Raw genomic sequence first — 17549 nt, 5'->3', positions numbered from 1 at the left:
GACACACATCTGGAGCCTTCAACACAGCCCTGGCTGTGGACCTCAGTTCCCCACTCCTGGGGTCCAGCTGAGCCTAAGGAAGGACACGCTAGTGGAAAAGACGCTTCCAGCATAAAAAGAATCATGGCCATTTCTGACAATGGCCAAAATGTGGAAACAAGCAAATGTCCACCAGGAGGGGACAGTTAGGTCCAAAGCCTTCCTTTGGCAGGAGGAATGCAGACACTGAGGTGAGTTTGCAAGGCTGTGTCAAAAACGTGGGCAAGTACATTAAAAGATCCAATGAAAAAGTAGGGTGGATGGGACCTCGCTGGTGGGGCAGTGGTTAAGAATCCACCTGCCAATGCAGGGGACATGAGTTTGATCCATGGTCCAGGAAGATCCCACGTGCCACGGAGCAACGAAGCCTGTGCGCCGCAACTACTGAGCCTGTGCTCTAGAGTCCACGAGTCACAACTATTGAGCCCACGTGCCACAATTACTGAGACCGCGTGCTACAGCTACAGAAGCCTGTGTGCCTAGAGCCCAGGCTCCGCAACAAGAGAAGCCACGGCAATGAGAGGCCCACGCTCCACATCAAAAAGGAGCCCCCGCTCACCACAAGTAGAGAAAGCCCACACACAGCAATGAAGACCCAATGCAGCCAAAACATAAAATAAATAAATAAATTTAAAAAAATTTTTTTTAAAAAGTAGTGTGGAAACTTGGGATGATGAAAGTTAAAAAGCTGCATGAACCCAATGGAACTGTGCTTCTAGGCTGGGGCCCACCAGGGAAGTTTGCAGGGTTATTTTCCCGAATGAGTTCCCTGGGGGTGGGGTCTGGGTCCGCTCTGACATACCCATGGCTCCTCGGAGGTCCCAGGCCACCTTACCATCTTTGCTATATATACATACAGTTTACATAAATCTCTTCCTTTACAATCAGCGCCTTCTGAAAGTGCCTCTTCACAGCCCAATACCAACTAATAATATAGAAGAAGCAACAGAGTTGGAAAAATCACCACTTCGCAAGCATCACAGCAAGTTCTGATTCACATACTTTTGGATTCATCTGCAGATGCCAGAACTAGCAGGTGATCATGGTGACCAGTAACAGGGTGTCCACACAGCCTCAAGTGTCCCCCACTGATTACTTACTGATTACAAAGGGGAAACAGTGACTTTTGCGGGGAGACACCAGGCAGTCTCTACGTGAACCACTGTCAGGTACCTCGGGATATGACACACTGGAGAGGACCAGCACAGCTCCTGTGGATCCGCCCCCGGGACACACAACTTGAACCTGATCACAGAGAACCAGCTGGCAGACCAGCCCGCTGGGGAACACCCTTCAAAACAACTGCCTGGGGTCTCCCCAAATGTCAATGCCATGAAACACAGGGAAAGGCTGAGAAGCTGATTCCGAGTAAAGGATACAAGAAACAGGACGACTAAATTCGACACGTGGTTGGAGACTAGATCCCGGACCAGCCAAGAAACATGCTATAAAGGACATCATTGGAACAATACGGACTCTATATTAGATAATATTATTGTGTCGACGTTAAAATTCCTAAATGTACTGATTGTATTTTGGTTGTAAGAGAGAATGTTCTTCTTAAAGGATATAGGAAATGCTCAGGGGGACAAAGAAATGTGATGTCTGCAAATTATTCTCAAATGATTTATCATTAAAATAATTTTATAACTACACACACACACATATACATAGGGTTGGCCAAAAAGTTCATTCAGGTCTTTCTGGAACATCTTACAGAAAAACCCAAACAAACCTTTTTGCCAATCCTATACATATATTCATACAATACGTGTATATGTACGTGTATGTATATACACACACATATATGTATATACATGTATGTGTGTATACACAGGTACACGTACATATATGTGTATATACACACAGAGGAAGCACTTAAATATAATAAAATGTTTCTAATTGGTGACTCTAGATCTATGGTTCTCAATGTGGGTTCCCCAGAGCAGCAGCATCAACTGGGAACTTGTTAGAAATACAGACCCTTGGGCCCATCCCAGGAAGCTCCTGAATCAAAAATTGTGGGGAGGGCCCCACAGTCTGCATGTGAACAAGCCCTCCAGCCGGTTCTGCTGCACACTCCAGGTTGAGAACCACTGTTGCAGATCAGGGCTTGGCCAGCTATGGCTCTTGGGCTAAATCCGGCCCTCTGCCTGCTTGTGTAAATAAAGCTTTATTGGCACCCAGGCACACCCATTCATTCACATATTGTCTGTAGCTGAGTCCATTCACGTTGTGACAGAATCCCTCTGGCTGAATGTAGGTAATACCTGGCCCTTTAAAGGAAGTCTGCCCACCCCCGGGCACCATGAAGGGCCTATGGAAAATTCTCTGTGCCAATCTTCCACCTTTTCCGTACAACTGAAGTTATTTCCAAACAAAAAGTTAAGAGAAAAGCAATGCCCATTTTATGTGAGTATATTTATTTTGAAGGAGAAAGGATGAGGTTGAAGTGGCAATTATATCTTCTTTCTAACAACAGCAGGGCTCCTAAGATTTCAAATGCTGGGCCGTGGCCCTGAGCCCGCACAGAGCGGCACTGGCCACTGCGGGGACCCCTGGTCCACAACGCCACCGTGGAGGAAGCACACCCGCTAGTGATCTTGCCTCCCTCTGTCACACAGACCTCCCCCTGGGTCTGCCAGAGGACATGGAGCCCCAGGAAGAAACTAAGAATGGAGGCAGAAATTAGAAGAGGCAGGAGGAAAGGCCAGTTGCGGATGGCGGCCCTAGCCAGGGTGGACCCGGGCGGGTATGTTCCGGGCACACGGTTTTAAAAGCCGATCTCACCTTCTCGCTGACGGGCCTCAGATCTGGGGTGACGGTGAAGATGCTGATGAGCACTGGAAGAAAGCAGAGAGGTGTGTGGCGGCTCCAGGCCACGGCCGGCCCTCCCCCCGCAGCCCGCGCCGGCCGCCCACCTCGGTTCTGGGGCCTGTACACCGGCTTGTCAGTCTGGATGAACACAGAGGCACCCCGGCTGTCCACGGTCACTGAAGTCTGGTTGTGGAAGAGGGGGTCCTCCTCTGCCTGCCAGCCACGGCCCCACACCTTCAGGAGGGCCTGGCCCCGGAGTCCCGTGGGCACCTGCAGGCAGAGCACAGAGCTTTGGGCAGGATTTGTCGCCCTGGAAGGGACCCAGGTATTGGGAAGGCAGTGTGGAGGTCTAGAGCAGGCACGCACACCCAGGGGCCACTGTGCTCCCCAGGGGACACCTGGCAGTTCCTGGAGACGTTTTTGGGTGTTACAGCTGTGGGAAGCAAGTGCTACTGGCATCTGGTGGGTGGAGGCCAGGGATGCCCTTCAAGCCCCTGCGATGCACAGGACAGCCCCAGAGCAGAGAATGATCTGGCCCCAGAGGTCAGCAGCGCCGAGGCTGAGAAACGCTGGTCTAGCTTGACACGACAGCCCTTCTCTCCTGACACTGCAAGCCTGCAAAGATATTCTCACCCCTGTAGAGCTACAAGAATCATCTTACCTAAGTGCAATCATAGCTGGTGAGCTGGGGCAGGGGGATGGAGATCCCAACCGCTTCATATATACATGTACATATGAATACCCGCATGCATATATATTTTTATATATCATATATACGTATACATGTATAATGTACGTTCCTCTGTGCTTTGCCCCACTGTAAACACTGCACACGTATTATACAATCTCATTTCTATGAAATGTCCAGAACAGGCAAATCCATAGAGACTGAAAGCAGATGAGCGGGTACCAGGGGCTGGAGGGAGCTGGGGAATGGGGAGTGACAGCTAACGAGGATGGGATTTCCTTCTGGGCTGATGAAAATGTTATGGAACTAGATAGGGGTGGTGACTGCACAACCCTATGCACGCACTAAAGGCCACTGAATTGTCCACTTTAAAATGGCAAGGGACTTCCTAGCTGGCGCAGTGGTTAAGAATCCGCCTGCCAATGCAGGGGACACAGGTTCAATCCCTGCTCCAGGAAGATCCCACATGCCACAGAGCAACTAAGCCCATGCACCACAACTAATGAGCCCGTGTGCCACAACTACTGAAGCCCACAAGCCTAGAGCCCGTGCGCCGCAACAAGAGAAGCCACTGCAATGAGGAGCCCGCACACCGTAATGAAGAGTACTCCCTGCTTACTGCAACTAGAGAAAACCCATGTGCAGCAATGAAGACCCAATGCAGCAAAGAAATAAATAGATAAATAAATTTATAAAATAAATTTAAAAATAAATAAAAATAAAATGGTGAAAGTGGTAAAACAAAAATTTTTTTGCCACCTAGTTGGATAAAACAATCACCACCACAACGAAAACCCACTGCTGTCTTAAGGATTCACCATGGAGTTCAAATTCTTCAAGGGCAAAATTTCCAACATTCAGGGCATGGAAACTACCCTATATAACTGCCTCATTTTTTTTTAAGTGATGAACAGAACACCCATGTGTGTAAGTCATAACCTGCAGAAGCTCTTTTTGTGATTAAAACAAAGTCATGATTCTCCAGATGTGACCACATGCCATGAACGCGATGCTCGTGGCCATCCCTGGGCACCTGGCGAGTGGACATTATGTGGTCGGCAGTTCACACTGGGAGCCACAGCACCACCTCTTCCTAAGACCACCCAAGTGTGGGGTGTTCCCCTCCCAGTTGTTTGTCAGCATCTACCCGTGTGGTCCCTCGAGGGGCGAAAAGGCAAACAGCCACGTCAAGCATCCTGATGAATTACCGGACCGGTCCTCACGCCAATGTGCCCATTTTATTAGATGAGCTTGGGGTGTGCCAGGACCCTCTCCATCCCTCCAGAGCCTGTCTCTGGCTGCCCCTCCTGTCTGCTCTGAACAGCATCAGAGGGACCCTGCATGCCTGCCCATCCTGCCACCCAGGATAGAGCATCTCAGGACTGTGGGGCATCTCCTTCCTAACTGGTTAACCTTCGGAACTTTCAGGACAAACGTGAGGATAATCCCCTTACTCTGACCCCCCAAATCCTTACCTGCCTTTGTTTCTGGAAGTTTCTCAGCACCAGCCAAAGACCTTCATGCAAAGAGGAAAAAGGCCCAGGCCACCCAGGGGAGCGGGCATGGACAGGTAGAAGGGAGCTGGCGGGGGAGGTGGGGGGCTGGATGCCAGAGGGCCGGGGGTGCTGGGGGACAAGAAGCTGAGAACAGAAAGGATCAAATGTGACCTTTGAGGACATGAAGTGGCCTGCCCCGGTCTCAAAAGCTGCAGAGCTGCCATTTCCAATCAAGTCTCAGCTCAAAGTGGCGGTCCTACCTGGTCCTGCACCTGCCAGCCCTTAGAGGTCTTGCTGGAAGGTTCTAGACTGAGCTGATCCCCATCCCCACCCCTGACCTCAGGGATCCACATTCTCTCCTTTAGCATCAGCGACAGCCAAGGACTCAGGGGCCGAGATCCAAGCAGGGGAGACGGCCAGGCAAAGCTGACGTAGCTGGCAGCTGAGAGCAAAAGTCGGAGGCCCAGGGCCCGGCTAAACAAGAGGCTCCCTGGGGCTGGCTGCCCTCTGGGGATGGCTGTGTGGAGGGGCCAGTTCTACCGCAGGCCCGCCCCTCCAGGCTAGGGAGGGCCCTGGGCTCTGCCTGTGGGTGCCAGACTACCGGACTCCATAGGTATCCACTAAGCATCCCCGAGAGAGAAGCCACCGGACTCACTGGACACTCTGAGATGCTGACACATTGCTGTACAGATGGGTGATCGGGACTATAAAGGCAGGGCACACAATAGACACTCACGACAGGTATCACGATTGCTCTCCCAAATGGAAACCACCCAGAGCAGAGGAGTTCAAGTGAGGGCTGATACCACAGGCTGGAAATCTCCCTCCTATTTATGGGAGCTCCCAAATGACTCCAGTCCAGGCTACTGGCTGCCTCTTTTTTGCCTCCTTCTGGTCCCAGGACCTTTGCACTGGCTGTTCCCACTGCCTGGAATGCCCTCCCCCCAAATCCATGCATGTTGGTTCCTCCTGGTTTCAGCTCAGAGGGGCCCTGCTTCCATATAAACTGTGACTCTACCCCCAATCCTCAGCATTCTCTTTCTCTGACATATTTTAAAATAAAATAGGACACTTACTGCTCTCCTAGGTGATCACATTTGTGAAGTTGGGGGTTTACTGTCTGACCCACCCTTTTGCCTGTCACCAGTGAGCCTGGGGGCTGAGAGCAGGGCATGTGTCCAACCTCGTGCTTGGGACTTAATAGATGCTTAAGACATTTGTTACAGAGATGCATGGGTAAGTCTGAAAAATCGGAATAAAACCAAGTATCAGGAGGTTTTAGGTATGCTTTCTTGAAAATTCCATCAAGGGCCTCTTACCAGCATCCTCACTACTGCACAGGTGCCAAGGACGAGGCACAGACCGGGCAGGGCCTGCCTGTGGCAGCCAAGGGCAACACTGGGTCCCCACAACACTGGTTTCCAAAACATGTACCCAGAAGCACTCAGGTCCCCAAGGCAGGCAGGGCTGGGGAGTGGGTGGCGTAGTGGGCAGGGGGGTCCTACACCCATAAAAGAGGCTTCTCTCTTGCCTGATGCCCACACCATGGTTCCACAGAGCAGAATCTCAACCTCCGCACTACCGACGTTTAGGGCTGAATTATCCTTTGCAGTGGAGGGATGGAGGCGTCCTGTCACTGTAGGGCGTTGAACAGCATCCCTGGCCTCCACCCACTAGATGGCAGTAGCACCATCATCCCTGGTTACAACAGCCAGAAATTTCTCCAGCCACTGCCAGTGTCCCCTGGGGGCGGGGAGCATCCTTCCCCACCCCCTGCATGAGAAAGGCTTATCCAGAGCTATTCTAAATGCAAAGGATCCCAAGACCCTTTTGAAAGTCTCTAGTCTAGTGATCCTCGGCCCTGCTCCCAAAGTTCTATGAACTTTTATTGGTTTTTTATACAAATCCCAGCATCTAGCCTGCAAAGAGTGCCTTCTTATGTGTGGTGGTTGGGAACAGTGCACAATCTTAACCCTGTCAGGGGCAGCCCTGCTTTCCTTCTTTCTTTTCTTTTTTCTTTTTTTTTTTTGATAAGTTATATGCTTTATTAAAGTACTTCTCTAAATAACATATATGAGGCCTTCTTTTTTCCTAGGCAGTCCATCTGTCAGTGGAGAGGGCAGCCCTGCTTTCTGATTCACAAGAAAGCAGATCTGCTCACACGAAGCCAGCAAGGGCGGCTCTAGCCTATTTATCCTGAGTTTTCCCGCTGTTGACACCAGAGGCTGGCTCGTTCTCAGTGGAGGGGCCGTCTTGTGCATTATAGGATTTGAGCAGCATCCTTGATCTCTAGCCACGAGAAGCCAGTAGCAACCCCCACCCCTGCCCCCCATGTTGTGGCAACCAAAACTGTCTCCAGACACTGCAAACATCACCCCCGGGAGGGAACTCTAGAGAAAGAATTCTAACATTGACAATAGGGCAGGAAGACCACTGCCCCACAGCAATTAGACACTAAGGACGCACCCCATCCCATGGAAGAAGAACCACCTCGGACTTCATGCTAATCACTGGGAGAGAGCACATTATAATTTGGAATGATTCCCTAGTGCATCCTTTCAGGGACTCCTTGGAGCATCTGGTAAGCGTTAAGGACTAGCTAACCCAGAAAATGCCGTCAATTTCAGGGCTTACCACCTCCTTGAAATCCAAGGACTCCAGTTAAAAGATCCATGTCAGAGAAGTACCTACATGTAGTTTGATGGGTAAAATAATTTTAAAATAATTCAATCCCACTAATTCAATTTCCCGAGGCTGCGGGAAATTTGGTCTCTAGTGTATCACCAGCAGTGCCGTGCATGGGCACTGCTGTGTCTTCTAAGACAAAACAGGACCCAGCTAGAGCCTTGGATCCTGATCTGGTAGTTCTTCTTTCAGGGTGTTCAGCCTAAGGCAGGCATCCAGAGTGTTAATACAGCTTTACGCGCAAAGATGCTCTCAACTTTTGGATTACGTTATCAAAACCCTGAAAACAAGAAAAAAATCTAACCATGTACAAGCGATGTGTGTTGGGGGGAGGGTGTTACTAAACTAGTATATAAAAGAGATGCAGTGGCACGCTGCTTACAACAGGATGCAAATTACAATTACAAAGACGTGGAAACATGGAAGTATGTTTATGCAACGGGTTGAGAGAAAACAGCAGGAAAGACCACACTATACCCTTTAATTGCCACTATGAAGGAAAATGTCTTTATGTGGACCAGCATTTATGGGAAACATGAAAGAGTGCAAAGTATGAGGGATGGGATTATGGGTGGGTTTTCTCCTTTTCTAAATTTTTTTTCCCCTTCATTATTCTTTTTCTTTTTTTTAACCTCACCATTGATGATTTTTCTCACAACACAGGCAACTTCCCTTGTTCCATTCCAATTCAATTCTTTATTTCCAAGGTAGGGTTTCTGATTTTAAAAATTCATAGCTTACCTTGAGTGTGATGGTCCCTTTATCTAAAACAAAATGAAAATAAAATGAAAACAGTTAAATCAGGACCTGTGTTTTCCTCCCTCCTTGAGCTGCGACCTTAAAAATACGGGCTTTCTCAACCCAGAGGGATTTTCTGTGGACAAACACACACCCTGGGTCATGCTGGTCTGGCCTGGGCTGGGTTGGGATTGGCAGAAGTGAGAGGTTTCCTCCAAGCTGGCGAGTACTGAAGACCAGAGGGGATGGACAAAGCCTAACTATTCAGGGGAAGGTTGGCCAGCCTGCATACTTAATTCACTTCACCCCTGGCCTCTGTCCAAGGTAAGCTGTGAGAGGAGCAAAGAGAAAACTCCACAGGAGAGGAACAAGGAGATGGGTAGAGGGGAAGAAGAGGAGACTGAGGTCCCCAGTGGACCTCACTCCAGTGGATCTAATCAGTTTCCCACCAACCTCTCTCTTCTACCCAAACGGAATCATCTGTCATTCTGACCCTGTCCAGGCTCTTTGGCAGGACAAACTCCAGGACTCGATTAGGCATCTACTGTTTTTACCTGCCAGTGTCCATTCCCCCATTTCCTGCTAGCAGAAGCCCAATTTCCTTGGAGAAGCCACCTGCCCAGCTCCTAATTCATAAGGTTTAGCGGGGCTATGCCCCTCTTTCTTAGGGCTCTGTGCAAATCCACATAGGACTTCCTCCTAGTCATAGTGATTGGTTCAGGGTTCAGCACATGACCCAGTATGGGCCAATCAGCATAGGCCTTCCCTCTGGTCACAGGGCTTGGTTCAGAGTTAAGCATATGACCCGACATGGGCCAATCAGCATAGGCCTTCCCTCTGGTCACAGGGATTAGTTCAGGTGTGAGCACATGACCCGACATGGGCCAATCAGAGGGAATCCTGAGACTTTCCCCAGAGATCCTGGAACTGCCACTCCCTCAGAACTTTGGGGAGACAGGCACATCCAGAAGTGGAACTGGGAGACTAGGCCAGCGATGCCAGAGGACTTTTCCAGTTATGAGAGCCCATAAACTCTCTGTTGCTGAAGCCAACCGGATTTGGGTTTCCAGACTGGCCAGTGGAGTCAGGACTGCCTGCAAGCCTCCTGCCTACCCAAGTGTCCCTCTCCCAGGAGACAGAGGCTGCCTTGTTGGCCTTGGAGACCTGACATGTCTCTTGGTGTCTCCTGTGGCCACACCACACTCTGCAAGATGAATGAGTTACCTGCCCTGCTAGACTACAGACAAGGCAGGGGGCTGCTCTCTATACCTTTGTGCAGGAGGCCAGCACTGCTGTTATCTGCAGTTTGTGAAGGAGAGCGTGGGAGAAGCTGGCTGAGGGCCTGAGCTCAACTCAGTGGCAGGCTGGCTGAAAGCCCAGGTCTGGGCCTAACACCATAGGGTGCTAGAAGCTCAACAAAAGGTCTCAAAAGGTCACAAGATTCCCTCTGGGCCCCCTTCCCATCTCCAGACAAAGCTGGCACGAAAGGGTGCCCAATTCTATCCAGATTTGCACCCACTGCACCTGAGCTGCTGAGGAACAAGGCGCTCTGATTTCCCAGACTGGGCAGGTGGCTGCCCCTCCTGGGCCTTAACTCTCTCTATCTGTAAAGTGGGGCGAATGCAACCCGCCCTCCTCCTCCTGCCAGGGTTCTGGAGGTGGCGTGGGAAGGAAACAAAGCAATGCTGACACGGCCTGAGCCCTACAGACCACTTTGCAAAGAGAGAGGAAGCCCTGATCAGGCATTCCAGGGACCTACCCAGGATGGCTCCCTGGCTCTGCGCCACCGCCTCGCCCTGGGCCACCAGCTGAGCCTGGACCATGACTTCCCTTGGGGAGTTAAAGGTGGTCACACTGATGACTTCCTCCACTCCTGAGCGGAAGACAGAGGGTGCGGCGATCAAATAGCCCCTGCAGAAGAAGAGAACCGCAGTGAAGGCCAAAGGTTGTCTGACGCATTCCTAGCCTCGCTGTCACCTGGCTGAATCAGGGTGCACCCTGGGTGGACTCGCCCCTGTGCCTGACCACGCTCTGATGGCACTGTCACTTTATGTGTCTGTGTCCCCTACTAACCCGTGAGCTCCTTGGGGCTTGTTCACCTCTGAAGTCCCCTCAGTAAGGACCTGGCTTCTCTGGATCTACCCAGAACCACACCCCCTGCAATCTCTGCATTATGGCCTCTGGCTTTTTTTCTCCGCTCCTTCTGCCACAGGACCTTTGCACATGCCACACCCACAAATTAAAATACTCTTGCCTGTAGGCTGAGTAACTGGTAGGACCCCCCTTCATCCTCAAAGCCACCCCGTGAGACATGCTAACATCTCCCACTTACAGAGTCGGAAATTAAGCCCCAGTGAAGCCAAGTCATGTGCCCAAGTCAGTGAGAGATTAGGATAGAAACCCAGGCAGCCAGACTCTGGAACCCAGTGGAAAGAAGCAAAGAGCTACCTGCAGCACTAATTTTAAGAATAAGACCCTGAAAACAAACTAAATGGCCTGAAACAGGAAAAGCACTGTGAACAGTGGAATCAAAACAGCCCTCTCTGAAAATCCTCAGCTTGACTCTGAAGACATTTCTGGAAGAGCAGTGTCATCATCCTGCTTTCCACACAGGAAAGCTGACCTTGCAGAAGGAGAAGGAACGTGCACCGGATCACACAGCCTGGGGTCCCCTCAGGGGACCTGACCTGGAAGCCTAGGTCCTCCCCACCTGAGCTCCTGCTTCCCTGTTATTTTGCAACCTTAGGTGGAAAAATCACAAAGGCTCATCCTTAACCACGTGACCCACTCAAAATGCAAGGGCAGATAGATGGAGATAAGACATTAAAAAAAATAAAAAAATAAAAAAATGCAAGGGCAAGTGACACGGCCTGGCAGCAAAGGCAGCACGATTCCACCCGTGCGGAACTACAGGCACCAGAAGGAAACTGGAGAAAGGGAAATCACTGGGCCAAACACTGAGATTAGGAGAGCTTTTTATGTCTCAACATCCCCTCTGGGACAACCCCAGATCCACACACAAGGAGATGAATTTAGACCCTTACCACACACCACACACTAAGAGGACCTTGGAGACATGCCACGTACTAAACGACTCCAGCATTGGTAAGAGTGTGCAAAGGTCCTAGTTTCGTAGGTGCACTGCCCAGCCATGGCTGGACGCACTAATGACCCTGGGGTCCGATGTTCTGTGTGATTCCAGCACCAACAAGCGCCTGCAATGACAGGGTTCCCAGGTGCAGTGTCTGGCCTTGGCCACGTACAGAGCACACAGTGATCCTGGGGTTGTAACTGTACCTGCCGGACCACGCAGTGACCCTGGGTTTCACGGATGTTCTGTCCAGATCCAGCACTGACCGCAGTGTGTATTGAGCCTGCATCCTGTGTGTTCTGTCTGACTCCAGCACCACACACAGCGTGCAGTGACACTGGGACAGACAGGTACTGTCTCAAGCGGGCCTGGGAAGACCCTTGCTTCACATGGGATGTGCAGCACCCAGGTCTAGCACTGACCAGAGGGTGCAGTGACCCTGGGGTCCCCTGTGCAGTGTCTGGCCTCAGCCGTGCACAGAGCACACAATGATCCTGGGTACCTAACTGTACTGTCTGGGGCACACACTCACCCCACGGACATGTTGTGTAACCATCTAACTCCAGCACCGACCTGCACGGGCAGTGACCCTGGGCTCCTCTGTGTCCTGTCCCACTGCAGCACGGGAATACGGCCGCCTGCAGGACAGAATCTTTCTACCCAGGGCCTCCCACATGGCATCTGCTGAGTTTGGAAGAGCACTGGGGGAAATACACGATCCACGTGTTCATTTTCTTTTTTTTTTAATTTTTTTAGCTCTTTATTGGAATATAATTGCTTTACACTCTTGTACCAGTCTTTGAGGTACACCAAAGTGAATCAGCTGTATTTATACACATACCCCCATATTCCCTCCCTCCCTCGACTCCCCCCACCCTCCCCGTCCCGGCCCTCTAAGGCATCATCCATCATCGAGTTGATCTCCCTTTGTTATACAGCAATTTCCCACTGGCTATCTATTTTACAGTTGGTAGTGTATCTATGTCTATGCTACTCTCTCACTTTGTTCCTTGGGCACTTCTGAAGCCCTTATCCAGATCTGAGTTAGCGTCTTCACCCAAAGGCCCAGAAAACCTGATGGAACTAAATGAACTTTCCCTGTGGCTCAGGAATTGCAGCTGTTGGAGGGCTCGCCAGCCAATCACTGTCTACCTGATATACCCCCTGGCATCCGGGCTGACCCTGGCTTCTCATCCTTTGGTCTCGGAAGGTCCCATCCTGGGAAAGGTGGTATTTGGGAAAGTATAGACAGGATGGGTCTCACAGCAGTGTGCAATGTATGGGGCTTTCTGGGATCGGGCATCCCTCACACAGCAATCACATGGATCATAGAAACGGGATCCTTCGGGCTGGTGAGCCGCGGCTCTGGTTTAGAGGTCAGTTAACCCGGACTCCTGGCTTGTTCACTGTGTGTCTCCCAGCACGCGGGTTCCATCTGACTCAACAGTAGGCAAGATCCCAGGGCCACTTTAGTCAGAGGCAAATACTTCTGAGAACTGTTTAAAGCTCGGCAACACAGGGTCTCTGAACTTGGTCCTCATAAGGCAGGGTCTCTCACGGAGGGCAGGGTCGTGCTTCATGGTGGGGGGTGTCCTGCGCACAGCAGGATGTGTGGCAGCATCCCTGGCCCCCACCCAGCAGATTCCAGCAGCACGGCTTCCCCCTGGATGTGACAACCAGAGATGCCTCCGACATTGCTGAAAGACCCCAGGGAGATAAAAATTGCCCCTTGGCTGAAAACTGCTATTCTGAGGGATGCCAGCTTTGAAAGCATCAGGTCAAAAGTTTGCTGGGTTCCAATTTCACAAGGACCAGGGGAGGTAAATCCCAGGGCTCGAATTGCAGTACAGCGTCTTGCTTTTCAAACCCTGAGCCAAAGGAGCAGCGCTGGGGGTGCCTCTGCCCACCTCGTCTCACTGTTGACCTGTTTTCTGGGAATTCCTCTACAAGGGCTGCTTGAACAAGGCTCCTAAAGGCGGGGCTGGACTTGAACAGCTGGAGGCAGGCCCCCTGAGCCCACACCCCCACAGGGCTCACCCAAACTTGGCAGGTCTGGGAATATTCCCTGTGAAGCCGACTCATGGGAGATCCTCCTTAGCAGCTAGTTAATTCACCTCCCCGCTGTGTCAACTCACCAGAAGCTCCGTAAGCAAACTTCAAGAAAAAATGTGGAAGCAAAATAAACACTTTCTCCCCCACCACCACGCCCTCCCAAGGAAAACGGATCGGTAGGTCTCTCCTTCCATTTCTCTGCCAAGACACGCACCTCTTACCTTCAAGCCACGGACAACCTGAAATCGCCACCCAAGAAGACAAGCCCTGGTCACACCAAGGGGGCGAGGTGGGATGGGGGTGGCCTCGCCGCCTTAGATCTGAGGACCCCCTGTATCTCCACGGGGCCACTTCGGAAGCCTCAGGCGGCCCCCTTCCCAGTCGGACTCGCGGGGGCTGGGGGGGTCAAGACCCTAGGTCGCTCCCAGCCCGGAGGCTGTGTGGCCTTGGACAGGTTGCTGCATCTCTCTGAGCCGGACCCCGAGACCCCCATCCCGAGAAGGCGGCCAGCCTCCTCTGTGGCCCGGGGCTACTCACGGGGCCTGGGGCTGCGCAGCGCGCACGCCGTCCCGCGGCGACAGCAGCAGCAGGAGCCGGAGCAGCGGCCGGAGCAGGGCGCCCCACATTTTCCGGCTCCGCGGGGGCGCCGCGCCCGGGGAGGCGGCCGGGCCGGGGTCAGGCCAGGGCCGGGGTCCGAGCGCGGCCGTCCCCGCTGCGCCGCCGGGGGCCCTTTGTTCGCAGCCCCCGCGCCGTGCGCCCGGCGCCATGCGCCCCGCTCCGCGCCCGGCCAGGCTGGGGCGGCCGGGGACCAGCCCCCTCCCCGGACCCGCCCTGTCCCCGGGCCCGCCCCCGCCCCCGCCCCCGCCCGGACCCGCCCTGCTGCGATCACCCCCTCCCCGCCTCCCGCCCCGCCCCCTCTCCGGACCCCGTCCCTCCTCCGCTCCCTTCCCCGGACTCATCCCCCCCACCCACCCACCGACTCTCCCCCAATCTCTCCTGGGACCCGCCCCGCCCTCTGCCCGGATGCACCCCCAGACCTGGCCGATCCCTTTCCCCCTCATCGGACCTGACCTATCCACCTCTTCGCCCCCTCCTCCCGCCCCCAACCCGGCCCCACACCCTCTCCGGACCCGCCCCCTCCCTGGACGGCCCCCTTCCGACAGCGCTGCCTGGCCTCCTCCCCGCCGCCCCCTCACCCCACGGACCAGCCCAGCCCCATCCCCCCCGGGGGCCGCTGCGTCTCCGCGCCGCCTTCACCCCACCTGCCCCAGCCTGGCCCCGGCGACCTGTGCAGTGCACGCACAGGAGGAGCTGAGCCCTGTGGGGAAACTGAGGCTGGCTAAGGGAAGAAACTATCGAGACCTGCAGCTTCCGCCAGGCGCCTGACTGCCGGTCCTCACGTCTTCCCTCTCCCCACCTCCTCCATCCACACATCCCCTAGGCCCGACCCCTCCCTCTCTGGGCCTCACTTTCCCTTATGACAAACAGCAGGGGTGAGACGGCACCCCTCCCTAAGAGCAGGGTGTCCCCTCCTGTCCCGCCCAATGTGCCCAACTCAGTGATGACCTCACTGCTGTAGATCCCTCTGGAAGGGGCACCTCCTTTTTATGTCAAGTCCTGTCCCCCTTTAGCTCCACCCCCCCCCCCCAAAACTGTCCCAGGTGGGCCGTCTAGTGAGGACCTCTGCAGTTTTACTTCTAAAACTCTAGAGCTGACCACACAGCCCTCCTGCCCCAAATCTTAAGGGGCTCTCCGTTTATCGACGCCATCCAAACTCCAGGCTGCCCTTAGGCTGCCCAGATGGGTCTTGGGTCACCCTAGTTCCTAGATGCCCTGTGCCACCCTGTGCCCACCCCCACTGCCAGCCTTTGCTCACACTCTGCCCTCCTCCTTTGCCGGCCTAACTCTTGCTACTTCCAGAAACTTTCCTTGCATCCTCCCTGCCCTCCAGGCACGGTGGGTCTGCCAGGCAACCTCTCCCACCAGCCCTCCCCCAGGCTTTGGGCCAAGCCCTGGCCACCCAGTGAGCACAAGCCCTGGGCAGGCAGTGGGGACTTCAGGATAGACAGGACCTGCTGTTGCAGATGGTGAAGGTGGTTGTGCAGGGGCAGGGGTGGACTGGAGGGCAGTAGGGGCAGCGGCAGTGCTGAGACACCAGGAAGAGTTGCCAGCCTCCAGTCCACACTGGCATCAAGCAGGATGGTCTAGCATAATTCTCATAATTCACACCTGCCCAGCCCCTCCACGCCTCCCCTTGCTCCTCCATAAGCCAGGTTCCACTCTCTAGTCTCGAGGCCAGTTCCCTGCCCCTCTGTGCACTCCCTCATCCACTGGGCTCTGGCTACACAGGCCTCCATGGTCCCACGGTCCCTGACTCACTACCACCACCAACCCCTCCAGCCGAGGTGCCAGCTGTCCCCTCTGCCTGGGATGCTCACCCTCCGGGCATCCCAAGCCTGGTCTCCGTCCACCTTTAGGACTAGCTCTACCATCCCTCCTTCCCTGACTACCTGTACCATAAGACCTCAGATTTCAGATGCTGCCGTTACAGGTCCCCCAAAGTCTAACTGAGTTCCCTGCTCTTACCAGATCTGCCCCTGACTCAGCAGGAGAGGCTGTGCCCCCCCAGACTAGTTCCTCCGCCAGCCAGACCAGCTGTACCCCACCCATTCCTCACCTGTCAGATTTCACTTTCTTGGGGTTTTTTTTTGGGGGGGGGTGGAGTGGGGGGTGGGGGGGCGGAGCTGCCATGCGCAGTGGCTTGTGGGATCTTAATTCCCTGACCGGGGATTGAACTTGGGCCCACAGCAGTGAAAGCGCTGAGTCCTAACCGCTGGACTGCCAGGGAATTCCCTCACTTTCTTGTTATTCAATTAAGCAGATCACACCCTTCTGAAGGAAGCAGGGGCATCTCACCCTTTTGTTACTACAAAGCCTGCCTCCCACAGCCTCTGGCTGTCTCCTGCCCCTAAGTGCAACCCCCATGTTGCCCTGCATGGCCAGCTATGTCCTTCCACCACCCCACCCAGGGCTGTGAATATATGTAACTAACAGACCGCTCTCCACCTTACCTGTTCAGTGCTGGGTATTGCATGTTTGGCTATCTCGTACTATTTAGCATGAGGGATCCTTCCTTCACTAATGGGGTGAGTAGGAGATGCACAGAACTCCACCGTGCCCTCACACCCAATTGAACTTGTTCCATGGTGCCCAGTGCAGAGGCCATGGTCTTAGTATTCCAGTGAACCTACTTCCTGTCTGTCTCTCCTGGGGCTTGAGCCCCATTTGCTACTGGATGCCAGGCCCCTGCTTTGAAGTGGACATCAGTAAAGGTGACATCCTTCTTGGCCCCCTGAGGTGCTGTGGGGCACTGGGGAAGAGTCCCACAATTGACACATTTCCAGCACTTGTGTGAGTCACTGGTTAACAGAGCCATTACTAGAAATTGTCACACCAACTTTCAATTAAATACATGATGTTAAAAATGAAAATAAGTATGCAGAAGCTATCACTTCCTCATTATTTCACTGCATCGTACTACCCTCTGTGCTCTTGAGAGTATCCCTGACCTTTTGTATCTGATGGTGAAAAGACTCTGTAACGATACACATCTCTTCCCATGCAGTGACTTCCTGCTGGCAGCTTGAAACTGGCCACGGGGGGAGAACAGTCAATTCTGCTCTAACACTTGTTTTGAAAAGAAAACTTTTTTCTGAAATGATGGATACATAAGGGAAGGATGTGAGCATAATTTGATGGAATGTGGTATTGCTTATGCAGGATTTGGTCTGCAAGAAACACGGAATGAATGCAGGAAACAGCACCCCACTGACCAGAGCCGCGTGGGAATATACAACACCCGTCGCCTCCCCCCACCCCGCCCCACACACACACCCTCAACATCTACACTCCCTGAACTGTTAGGAGGCACCCTACCCGCCCC

General features: G+C 53.2%; 1 protein-coding gene across 1 annotated transcript in view; it reads right to left on the bottom strand.

Annotated features, from left to right (window-relative positions):
* The window catches only part of CPAMD8 (C3 and PZP like alpha-2-macroglobulin domain containing 8), a 108173-nt gene extending 93903 nt beyond the window's left edge, over positions 1-14270 (bottom strand). Inside the window, exons 1-5 of the mRNA XM_057709551.1 lie at positions 14144-14270; positions 10223-10374; positions 8467-8489; positions 2961-3126; positions 2830-2882 (exon numbers count right to left, since the gene is read on the bottom strand). Of these exons, the coding sequence (XP_057565534.1) occupies positions 2830-2882; positions 2961-3126; positions 8467-8489; positions 10223-10374; positions 14144-14232 (483 nt within the window). The 5' untranslated portion in view covers positions 14233-14270. The remainder of the gene's footprint in view (positions 1-2829; positions 2883-2960; positions 3127-8466; positions 8490-10222; positions 10375-14143) is intronic.
* Positions 14271-17549: the final 3279 nt, after the last annotated feature.

Source organism: Hippopotamus amphibius, chromosome 15 (assembly GCF_030028045.1).
Source record: "Hippopotamus amphibius kiboko isolate mHipAmp2 chromosome 15, mHipAmp2.hap2, whole genome shotgun sequence".
In the NCBI taxonomy this organism is placed as follows: domain Eukaryota; kingdom Metazoa; phylum Chordata; class Mammalia; order Artiodactyla; family Hippopotamidae; genus Hippopotamus; species Hippopotamus amphibius.
The sequence above is the reverse complement of the archived record's forward strand: the minus strand, read 5'-3'. Positions and strand labels throughout refer to the sequence as shown.